At 43.5% G+C, this 12,860-nt stretch overlaps 1 protein-coding gene across 1 annotated transcript in view; it reads right to left on the reverse strand.

Annotated features, from left to right (window-relative positions):
- LOC311526489 (uncharacterized protein) overlaps positions 1 to 12,860 on the reverse strand; it is a 34,680-nt gene that overhangs the window by 4,619 nt on the left and 17,201 nt on the right. The window contains exon 3 of the mRNA XM_084639599.1: positions 5,871 to 5,965. Within this exon, the coding sequence (XP_084495725.1) occupies positions 5,871 to 5,965 (95 nt within the window). The remainder of the gene's footprint in view (positions 1 to 5,870; positions 5,966 to 12,860) is intronic.

A 12,860-nucleotide genomic window follows, 5' to 3' on the forward strand; every position in this document is an offset into this window, starting at 1 on the left:
GAGACATTAGGGCAGGCGTGGGCAAACTTTTTGGCCCAAGGGCCACACCAGGGTTCCAAAATTGTATGAAGGGCAGGGTAGGGAAGGCTGTGCCTCCCCAAACAGCCTGGCCCCACCCCCCACCCACTTCCTGCCCCCCGACTGCTCCCCTCAGAATCCCCAACCTATCCTGCTCTTTGTCCCCTGACTGCCGCCCCCCCCGAGACCCCCGCCAACCACCACCCCGGGACCCCACCCCCTACCCAACCCTCCCTGCTCCCTGTCCCTGACTGCCCCAACCCCTATCCACCCACGCACCCACACCTCTTGACAGACCCCCGGAACTCCCACGATCCAACCCCCCGTCCCCTGACCGCCCCCCACAGAACCTCTGCCCCATCCAACCCCTCCTCCCCCCACTCCCTGTCCCCGGGACTCCCTGCCCCTTATCCAACCCCCCCCGGCCCTCTTACCAAGCCGCTTCCCCCCCTTCCCCCAGAGCCTCAGCGCGCCGCGTCCAGGAGCGGCCGTGAACAGCGCTGCAGCGGCATGGCTCCGGCGGGACCTGAGCTCCTGCTGCTCGGCCTGCCGGAGCTTGCAGCCCTGCCCCCTTACCACGCGGCTCCAAGCGGCAGGAGCTCAGGTCCCGCCGGAGCCATGCTGCCACAGCGCTGTTCAGGGCCGCTCCTGGACACGGCACGCTGAGGAGCCGGGGGCAGGCAGGGGTGGGGCCGGGGAAAGCCTCCCTGGCCGGGAGCTCAGGCGGGCTGGGCAGGACAAGCTTGCCCACCCCTGCATTAGGGTGTGCCTAGGCACACCCAACACACCCCGTATGCTCACCTATGCTTGTCACCTATTACTAAACATTACCTGGGACTTCTTGTAACCTTCCACAGGAAAGGAAGTGGGGTCAAGTTTGGGAAACAAAGGATTCCTGCCTTATGTAAATCCTATTTAACGGTGGGGGGAAGGCAAACGGGACTCCTCCTCTCCATGGCCTGTCTGCCCAAGAAGAAAGACTGCTAAAGCCACCTGAAGGGAAGGCGGGGTGGGGGGAGTCCAGACTGAAAAAGGGGTCCAGTCTGAAAAGAAATATAACTGGAACTCTGAACTACGGAAACTTTGGAACCTGCCTACAATAATATTTAGGGTAAGAAATTACATTTTGTAACCTGTTTCTTAAGTATATTGAGCTTAGCTTGCGCATTTTGCTTTATTTGGTCAGGAATCTGCTTTGTTCTATCTCTTATATTCACTTAAAATTCACCTTTTGTAGTTAATAAACTTATTCCTTGTTTATAATATAAGCCAGTTTATGTCATTTCTAACGGGGAGAGGGGGAAAAGTTGTGCATATCTCCCTCCACATTGAGGGAGGGGGAAAATTTCATAAAACCTTTGGGTTTGTATCCCTTAAAGGGAGTGGGCACCAGAGTGCTGGGGCAAGCCCCTAAGGCTGAATCTTTCCAGAGTGGATGTCTGTCTCTCTGTGCAGCTGGGTGTGGCCCTGCCTCTGTGCTTGGCTAGAAGAGGCTTGTGAGCCTGACCCAGCAAGCCAAGGTAAAGGGGACCCAGGCGGGCAGAATAGGCTGACTCAGTGGCACCCCAGCACATCAGGTGACACCCCAAAGGGCCCAAACCCGTCACAGGTATCTTCTTTGTATTTTGTCAAATTTGCAGTGAAAGTGTTCTTAAAACAAACAACATGTGCTGGGTCATCATCCGAGACTGCTATAACATGAAATATATGGCAGAATGTGGGTAAAACAGAGCAGAAGATGTACAGTTCTCCCACAAGGAGTTCAGTCACAAATTTAATTAACACATTATTTTTTAACAAGTGTCATCAGCATGGAAGCATGTCCTCTGGAACGATGGCCAAAGCAAGAAGAGGCATATGAATCTTTAGTGCATCTGGCACGTAAATATCTTGCGATGCTGGCTATAACAGTGCCATGAGAACACCTGTTCTCACTTTCAGGTGACATTGTAAAGAAGAAGCGGGCAGCATTATCTCTTGCAAATGTAAAAATACTTGTTTGTCTGAGCAATTGGCTGAACAAGAAATAGGACTGGGTGGACTTGTAGGCTCTAAAGTTTTACTTTGTTTGTTTTTGAGTGCAGTTATGTAACAAAAAAAACTACATTTGTAAGTTGCACTTTAATGACAAAGAGATTGCACTACAGTACTTGTATGAGGTGAATTGAAAAATACTATTTCTTTTGTTTACCATTTTTACAGTGCAAATATTTGTAATAAAAATAATATAAAGTGAGCACTGTACACTTTGTATTCTGTGTTGTAATTGAAATTGATATATTTGAAAATGTAGAAAAAGATCCAAAAATATATATAATACATTTCAATTGGCTTTCCATTGTTTAACAGGGTGACTAATCGTGATTAATTTTTTTAATGACGATTAATTTTTTGAGTTAATCAGGTGAATTAACTGCGATTAATCGACAGCCCTATTAAAAACAAAAGATAACAGCATCCAGCCCTCAGCACTGGGACAGAATTCTGGACTTCCAACCACGGCTGGTCCCTTGCCTGCCCATTTTGACGCTATAACATTTTATAGAGATATTTTTAAATTGCTCTTATACTTTCCAGTGTTCTCTGATGTGACTGAGCCTGACAGCTGCTGCCATGAACTGTAGGGTCAAGTCCCACCTGCTTCTAGCTTCTTCTTTCAATAGCTGCTCAAGAGGAAATTTACACACAGGCATTCTGCCCACATGTAACAAATGCAGTTTACTTTCCTTTGTGTGTGTCTGGAAATAGCTGGACACTGCTTACAGCAGGTAGGATAGAAACCTATGGGAGACAATCCATAGGTCTCCTCATTCTAATTCATAGACAATTGAAGAAAATATGCATGAACCATCACTCAACACAGCTTTTTTCAATGGGGCGACAGACTTTGTCAAACTAAAAGCTGTTTCAAAACCAGCCACATCTCCATTGCCCAGGGAAGCCGTAAGCCCTGTGCATTAAATTCAGACATTAATGTCCTGATGTCCTAAGAAATATTCCAGCAATTCTTTTTGCTCCATCCAAAGGGAATAACTGATCACAGTCTCTGCCTTGCTGCCAACTAGGAGGAAAAGGTTGCATGCATTAATTTGTAGAAGGCTGGAGTGCAGTGGGGAGCAGCCAGCACCGTGTTGAAGAATGTGGCAAGAAAGCTTGTTAGAATTACTTTTCAGCTTCTATAATGTATTATTGAACCTTTTTAACAAGCTTGCTATCAATTGCTTTTATTATCTCTCCCAGCAGACTGTCAGGGTGGCTGGAAAGCAGCCAAGCCCCATGTACACTAGCTTCACGGCTGTGTTTAAAAATCACATTAAAAACAGGATTCCTGAGCAGCCAGTTTAGAACTGTCTGGCCAGCTAGCATATGGATGGAGCAGAGCATGTTAAAACCCTTTCTCTAAAGCAGTGTTTTAGCCTGGCCCAGCACAGAATTTTTCAAAGTATTGCTTGGCTCTCCCCATTCTATATTACAACACAGAGTCATTGAGAAAGATGCTCAAACACAACTCTGAAGTCAGCACAGATAGTACCTAGGAGGATGCAGTCCAAGGAACCTGCATTGGCAGCATTCTGTGGAGAGGAGAATAGTTTTGCCCTTTGGAGAGGATTCCTGTAGCAACAACACATTAAGGTTTGCAATGTCCAGATTATGGGGCAGATCCTTTGTGTAAACCTGAGTGGCTTCATTAATTTAAGCTATGCCTATTTATACCATCTGAGGATTTTCAAATATATTATCAAATATATTCATTTCAGTTACAACACAGAATACAAAGTGCACAGTGCTCACTTTATATTATTATTTTTATTGCAAATATTTGCACTGTAAAAATGATAAACAAAAGAAATAGTATTTTTCAATTCACCTCATACAAGTACTGAAGTGCAAGCTCTTTTATCATGAAAGTGTAACTTACAAATGCAGATTTTTTTTTTTTGGTTACATAACTGCACTCAAAAACAAAACAGTGTAAAACTTTAGAGCCTACAAGTCCACTCAGCCCTACTTCTTGTTCAGCCAATCGCTCAGACAAACAAGTTTGTTTACATTTACAGTCGATAATGCTGCACGCTTCTTATTTACAATGTCACCTGAAAGTGAGAACAGGCTTTTGTATGGCACTGTTGTAGCCGGTGTTGCAAGGTATTTATGTGCCAGATATGCTAAACATTCGTATGCCCCTTCATGCTTTGGCCACCATTCCCGAGGACATGCTTCCATGCTGATGATGCTCGTTAAAAAAGAAAAAGGGGTTAATTCAATGTGTGACTGAACTCCTTGGGGAAGAATTGTATGTCTCCTGCTCTGTTTTACCAGCATTCTGCCATATATTTCATGTTATAGCAGTCTCGGAAGATGACCCAGCACATGTTGTTCGTTTTAAGAACACTTTCACAGCAGCTTTTACAAAACGCAAAGAAGGTACCAATGTGAGATTTCTAAAAATAGCTACAGCACTCGAACCAAGGTTTAAGAATCTGAAGTGCCTTCCAAAATCTGAGAGGGATGAGGTGTGGAGCATGCTTTCAGAAGTCTTAAAAGAGCAAAACTCCAGTGCGTAAACTACAGAACTGAACCTCCAAAAAAGAAAATCAACCTTCTGCTGGTGGCATCTGACTCAGATGATGAAAATCAACATGCATCAGTCCGCATTGCTTTGGATTGTTATTGAGCAAAACCTGTCATCAGCATGGAAGCATGTCCTCTGGAATGGTGGCCAAAGCATGAAGGGACATATGAATCTTTAGCACATCTGGCATGTAAATATCTTGCAACGCTGGCTACATCAGTGCCATGCAAACACTTGTTGTCACTTTCAGGTGACATTGTAAAGAAGAAGCAGGCAGCATTATCTCCTGCAAATGTAAACAAACTTGTTTCTCTTAGTAATTGGCTGAACAAGAGGTAGGACTGAGTGGGCTTGTAGGCTCTAAAGTTTTACATTTTTTTACTTTTGAGTGCAGTTATTTTTTGTACAGAATTCTACATTTGTAATTTCAACTTTCATGATAAAGAGATTGCACTACATTATTGGTAATAGGTGAATTGAAAAATACAATTTCTTTTGTTTTTTACTGTGCAAATATTTGTAATAAAAATAATAATATAAAGTGAGAACTGTACACTTTGTATTCTATGTGGTAATTGAAATAAATATATTTGAAAATGTAGAAAACATCCACAAATATTTAAATAAATCGCATTCTATTATTGTTTAACAGTGTGATTAATTGCAATTAATTTCTTTAATCTCTTGACAGCCCTAGTTTAGATCCAGGATTCTGGTCCAGACCCATCTGTATTTTTATTTAATTTTGTTAATAAAAAAATTCTGAAAAAACTTAGCAACACGTATTCCGAAGCTCTGTATATCAAGATGTCTTAGGGGGAAAAAGCTTTCACCGAAAAGAAATGTTATTTCCCTCTACCCCTACTCTTGTTATTTCTCTTCTCTCTCTGGCTATTCTTCTCTCTCATATCACTTTGTCCCGGGTAAAATTGCTAGCTCAGGGTCAGTCCCTGACCTAGCAACACAAGGAATTGCTCCCTGCTCATAGGAGATTGTTAATAATCTGCCCGCAGCCTGGGATTGAATGTCTGCTCCCAAATTGGACTCTCTGGCGGTTAATAAAATCTGCTGCTTCTGTACTGACAGGAAGCCTCTCCAGCAGGTGAATCATGCTGTGCACTGAGACCAAATGAACAGAGATGCTATGATATACAGCACAGCTCCTAAAATAGAAGTAAGGACTGCACCTGGCACCTACAGCATTCAGCACTGATTCCCCTTCACATAAACAGTTCACAGTGATGCTTTTAAACACAGCACAGTGGAGTCCAGGACTTACCTGAACGGCTGCCTTTTCTTCTGCTGCTGTACAGTTGGCAACACATACTATTGGTTTCCACTTTAACAAGTATGTGCTCGACTCTTTGTGGCTCTCTGGAATAAAAACCAAAAACATGTTACTCTTGGTGGAACCGCACCTCTGGTGAAGTGATGGGATACATAACTGCCCCTTTTTTAAACGGGCCATTGGCTTTAAGGATGCACTGGTACCTCCAGATATAGGCCCACCTAATTCCCTCTTGCTGCAAAAGAAAGGACTCCATGGATGAAATCCTGGTCCGACTAAAATCAGTGGCCCACCTTGATTATCATACACATTGTAAGGAGAGTGATCACTTTAGATAAGCTATTACCAGCAGGAGAGTAGAGTGGGGGGAGAGAAAACCTTTTATAGTGATAAACACCCATTTTTTCATGGTTTGTGTGTATAAAAACATCTTCTGTATTTTCCACAGTATGCATCTGATGAAGTGAGCTGTAACTCACGAAAGCTTATGCTCAAATAAATTGGTTAGTCTCTAAGGTGCCACAAGTACTCCTTTTCTTTTTGCGAATATAGACTAACACGGCTGTTACTCTGAAAACAGTCCCCTTGACTTCAATGCAGCCGGATTTTACCTTTAGGGGAAAACCTCATTCTCTAAAGTTGGTTGGGAATTTTCTGTCAAACTGTTTTTTTAGACGGAAAATGTCGTTTTGATAACTGAAATTTTCCAGTGAAAAATTTTAGCATTGCCAACGTTTTTTGGTTTTTCCATTGGGAAAATTGCAACAAAATATTTAATTCTGGGTCAGGAAAAGCCAAACTGAAAGATTTTGGTTTGTCAAATTGAAACATTTCATTTCTGGCCAGTTCAACATTAATCTGCATCTGCCCGAGCCACTGTGGGGCCTCATGGGAGTTGTAATTCAGTTGTCTCATGCCTTCCTTCTCCTCTCCCATGATGCACCAGTCTCCTCTCTAGCTGAACTACCACAGTGCATTATGGGAATTCCATCACCAAGGAGCACTATTAAAGATATAGTCCAGCCTGAGAGCCCAGTTCATGGAGAACTGTGGCTTGAAACACCAGAATTACAACTCCCACGAGGCACTGTGGCAGCTCAGGCAGTCACAGTTCAATGCTACGCTGAGCTGAAATGTAGCCTTTCGACATTTCCAAATCAAATTCTTTTGGAATTTTCTGTCCTTCAAAAAAATCTAATATGCCAAATTTTTGTCCCAATTTGGGATGACAACCAATTTTGAAATAGCAGAATTTCCTATGGGATGGAAATTCCAATATTCTTCCCACTTTACTGTTCTTATTTACAATGGGTTAAACCCTACACAGCTCTACTGAAGTTAATGGAGCTACTCTGGATTTATTTGGTGTAACAAGGAGCAGAATTTGGCCCTCTGAATTTGATTTTGCAAAGAACTCAAGATAAACACATCCTACTCCCCAGCCCCCACGCCAGTCCCTCTGGTGGAGAGGCCAGCTGGAGGGCGGGAAGTAGAATAATCAGATAGCAAGTGTGAAAAATCACGACGAGGGTGGGGGGCAATAGGTGCCTATCTAAGACAAAGCCCCAAATATTGGGAGTGTCCCTATAAAATTGGGACATCTGGTCATCCTAACGGGAAGGCAGAGGGTGTGGGCTGCCAATAATGCAGAGCCTGAGGACCTATAAGGAGTCATGAACCAGATTCTGTGGATCTTGGGTCCACAATGGAGGACTCAGCTGAAAGTGCTCTTCTGCTGGACCCGACCAGCTCCCCCTCTGCACTAGCAGGTCAAGGAGCCCTTAACCATTAGCTGGTCAAACAAAAATATTATTCCATAGCACAACACAGGAAACTTTCATTACAGACCCAAACGATTTCAAAAGCAACAAATACATTTTAAGCTGATGTCTACGGCCTTGACTTAACAATGCACTTAAGCAAGCACTGAAGTTAAAGGGACTTCAGCATGGGCTTAAAGTTAAGTCCATGCTGAAGTACTTTGCTGAGTAGTGATGGACTTAAGCATGTGTTTAAGTGCTTTGATTAATCAGGGCCCACTTACTGATCAGACTTATTTCACGAGATAAGATCGCAATGGTACAACCTATTACTCCCTTAGCCAAGAATGCAGTTCTTACATCAAACATTACAAGCTCTGTCCCTGCTGCCAGAAGCCGAATGACCTTCTCTTTTAAACATCAAGGTATCCTCATTTTCAACCTTCAGATGAGTCCACTTACTCCTCACGGCGTTACAATTTCATAATACATGGATTGTACGCTATTTCATTCCTGTGTTACACTACCTTTTCCTTTCTTCCACTGCACTTCCACTTGCAACTGACAATCATAATAATAAGGGGCTGCTGCTTCTAGTCTTAAGCGGCGTACTTTATGGGATGCTGGCAATTCATTAGATACCTCCGCAGTGCGACTGAGTGGGTCAGACCTCAAATCTGAATGCAAAAATATGGAGATATCACATATTTATAGTAACAGTCTGCTGTAAAATTGTAACAGGAGATGTAAGGGTCTGATCCTGGAAGGTGCTGAGCACCTCCTAGAAATACTGATTTATGTTAATGCCCATCAACTTCAGTGAGAGATGAAGGTGCTCAGCACCTCCCAGCAGGCAAATCAGCATTTTGTAGGACTGACCCCATAGTCCTGGAAAGTGGTGGTGGAAATTTTTATTCACATGACTAGACTTCACTCGTGCCAGTAGTCCCACTGAATTCAGTGGAACTATGCACATGTGTTTGTGTTTACAGGGTCAGGCATTATAGCTATATTAATAGTCAAAGTAGTATGAATAAAACACAATAATATCAGACTTCCAACCTTACATAAATATTAGTAAATATAAAAAATAATCTCCAGGAACATCATCATGGAAAGGTTTCTTCTAAAATGTATTGATATATATATATATATATACATATATATATACACACTCGAATCAATGTGTAGAGTCTAAAGAAACCTATGATTTGGTCATCATAAACTACAGGATGTAGAATAAGGTAAAAAAAATTAAACTTGCGCTCAAAGATACCACAGAGTCTGAACAGTCGCAGCACAATGGCTGGATAAAGACCTTAACATTAGAACAAACTGAAAAAACATCCTAGTGTAGATTGTATGATTGGGGACTGGCTGGTAATGAGACATAGAGTCTTTTAATCCAGGTCACTGGTTTCAGTTTGGCCCAGGTGTGATGGGTTCGGCCACAGAGACCCCCTTGGGACTCTCACCTGATGTCCCAAAACTACCTCTGAGCCTGTTTTCTTTGCCAACTTGGAACTCCAGAACCCTTCTTGTTGAGCCAGACACGCTAACTGGCTGCAACACAGACCCAGGGTGTGAACCATGCCCCCAAAGCTGCAGACTTAACTGAAAACAGCTCAGCAAGTATTCCTGTCTCCAGCACCCAATGGGATCAAACCCCCAAATAAATCTATTTTACTCTGTATAAAGCTTATACTGGGTAAACTCATAAATTGTCCGCCCTCATAACACTGATAGAGAGATATACACAGCTGTTTGCTCCCCCAAGTATTAATCACTTACTCTGGGTTAATTAATAAACAAAAGTGATTTTATTAAGTATAAAAAGTAGGATTTAAGTGGTTTTAAGTAGTAACAGACAGAACAAAGTAAGTCACCAAGCAAAAATAAAACAAAACACGCAAGTCTAAGCCTAATACATTAAGAAGCTGAATACAGGTAAATCTCACCCTTAGAGATGTTCCAGTAAGCTTCTTTCACAGACTAAACTCCTTCCTAGTCTGGGCCCAATCCTTTCCCCTGGTACAGTTCTTGTTAGTTCCAGCTAAGGTGGTAACTAGGGGATTTCTCATGACTGGCTGCCTTTGTTCTTTTCCACCCCCTTTTATAGCTTTGGCACAAGGCGGGAATCCTTTGTCTCTCTCTGGGTTCCCACCCTTCCTTCTAAATGGAAAAGCACCAGGTTAAAGATGGATTCCAGTATCATGTGACACGTTCACATGTTCTGTGAGTCCCCCTCCATTCTTCCAGGACTGGCCCGCACATATGCAGTGCAGTCTTGCAGGTAAACAGAGCCATCTACCGTCAATTGTTCTGGTCAATGGGAGCCATCCAGATTCTAAACCACCATTAATGGCCCACACTTTGCATCATTACAATAGGACTTCAGAGTTATACTTCATATTTCTAGTTTTAGATACAAGACTGATTCATTTATACAAATAGAAGGAACACACTCAGTAGCTTATAAACTTTGTAATGATACCTTACAAGAGACTTTTTGCATGAAGCATATTCCAGTTACATTATTTTCACCCTCATTAGCATATTTCCATAAAACATATGGAGTGCAACTTCACACCAGATTGGCAGTGACTGAGGCTGTTGCTGTCTGATGGCTACGTGAAATGAGTTGGGGGAGGGGGTGTCAGCCTAATTTCTACTGGACAGGTGGACACATCCCATGCATTTGCTGGCATAGTAGCAAAGCTAAAGACTAAGGGCTCAACCCTGTTCCCACTGAAGCCAATAATAGCTTTTTGCTGTTGCCTTCAATAGGAACAGGACTGGGCTATGGATGGACAGGCACATGGAGACTGAGCTACCTTGTCATCCCTACAGGTTGTCACCCTCTGTCCCAGTGGCAGCCTGGAAAAACAGGGTGAGGAAAGGTGCACTACTACGGCCCATGCCTCTATCTATCCTGTGAAATGACAGAGGACGCCAGTTTATTGGTGTTGGGCTTTCCTCCGAGATCTTTCCACTTGGCTTATCCAGAACACCCCATTCTGCAAGGCCTACAATGGGCAAGATGCTCAGGGTACATAAAGTCGAGTGTGTGTCTGAGGTATTAAATATCAGCGTGAACGTCGTCACCAGGTTGCTGTTCATCAGCATTCCATTCATTTAAACCCTTAAAAGGAGGTGGAAAATATACAGAGAACAAGGAGATTGCTGAGCTGCACTTTTTCCTTTTATAATGCAGAGTACAGGAGTGATATTGTTGCTAACCCAGCAGTGATAACGTTCAAAGGGCATGATTAACGGAGTTGCAGGAATAGCTGTATAAAATCTGCTTTCCCAGTAATCTCTCATGAAGAAAGATGGTGCAGCAAAGGGCACATCTACAATACACATCCAGCATCCACACGGCATACAAGATCTGCACTCTGACAGATGGTCAGCCAAAGGATTTCTTCTTTTGCGGCGTGTACAGGAATAGGCCAATCCCTCCTGCCAACTCTGTAATGAATGTACAGCATCCAGCAGCAAAGGTGGGGACCTTGATCAGCGTGTGGTGAATAGAAACCAGTCATTTTGCAGGGCATAATGAGGTAGAAATTCTTTGTCATGGTCCACTGATGCTCCTCATACTGCCTTGTGCGATCTCCTAACAGCTGCTCCTTTCACATACTCTGCTCTGGGTATCACCTACCCCCAGGGTGAATGTACCAACACTGTACTTCCTGCAGCTTCAAGCTCTGAATGCCACATAAAAAAGTCTATGGACTTCTTCTAACATATAAAGGTCAGGGCTGTCATCCTTTACACTTAGTAACCCAGCCCTACCACTTACCACTCTAGTTTGCGCCTAGATGAGATGAAGTGTAAATGTTTTGCTTAGATTTTTACCTTATATTACTTTAATCATAACAATATTTTTAGCGTAACTATAATTTGTTCTGGACTGTTGATATTTAGGGGGGAACAAGTGGTGACTGACCATCCTGGGAAACGAGAAAGGATGAAATCAATGGCAAAACTCCCAACCAAGATTTTCATCCAAAGACTCTGTTCCTTTGGAGAGGAAGAAAAAACAAGGAGACTTAACTGGTCTGCAGGCACTTCAGATCACTAGGTTGTGGCTTGAAAAGGGCTGTAATCAATCCACAAAGGGGCTACTGAGGATGGACAGCGGTCTGTGTTGGCACTGAAAGAGCCCTCAAATCTGACGGGCACTGGAGCATGGCAATCCATTGTTACTGGTTTCAGCCAGGGATAATTATGGTGGTGGCTGTGTGACATGCACCTTCATCTAATTGGAACTAGACAGAGAAGTACCAAATTCATTCCACATAGGCATGGAACATTAGAATGGGGAAGCAGAGGAGTTGGGGCAGATAAGAGGGCAGCAGTAAAAGAAGCAGAGAGAGCAAAACATTTCCCTACTAATTCAGGGTAGTCTGCAACAGAGTCTTCAAGGGAATCTTCACACCGAGAGGGAGAAAATTCACAGACAGTAAAATGACCAGACAGCTGCAGCAGCACAGGAGCTAGCAAACAGAGCTGTAAACAGGGGAGTTTGAGTGGGAGTTCTGTTGGAGGAGAAGGTATTTGTGTTTGTTTGGCTTTGTATTGGTAGTATTTGTATGTGTAGAGGCTTGTAGGGGCTTTGTGCTGGGAGAGAAGCTGAGCCCTGATTAGGGGGCGGGGCTTCACTGACTAGGGGTCCTATAAAGGTAGCAGCCAGTCAGGCAGCAGCACAGACAGCTGCAGCAGCACAGGAGCTAGCAAACAGGGGAGTTTGAAAGCGGAGTTTGTCTTGTGGTGCTTGTGTGGGGTTTGGTTTTGCTGTGGGTGGTGGTGTTTTGGTGTGGTTTGTGTTTCCCAGATTAACAGGATTTAGGTGGGAAGGCTATGACAGATTCAGAGGTGGCAGTGGGAGTGACCCATGTAGCAGATGACACAATGAAGATGACTGGATGTGGAAGCTGTGGTATGTACATGATCCTGGAGGGGGCACCTGGTAAGAGTTTTGTCTGCATGAAATGCCGTCTGATAGAGCTGATGGAGGAAAAGATCAGAGGTTTGGAGATGCAGGTGGAAAGTCTGGTAGAGTTTAGGAAGGGGTTTGAGCAGATTATGGAGCAAAGACATGAGGTATCTGAAGGGAAAAGCTCAGACTTGCAGATGGAAGCAGGACTAGGGAATTCTGAGGGGAGACTGGGTGAGGAAAGTGGTCAGTGGAAGCATGTGACTAAAAGAACTAGGC

The sequence above is a fragment of the Lepidochelys olivacea genome, assembly GCF_965140295.1.
Source record: "Lepidochelys olivacea isolate rLepOli2 genome assembly, chromosome: 9".
NCBI lineage: Eukaryota > Metazoa > Chordata > Testudines > Cheloniidae > Lepidochelys > Lepidochelys olivacea.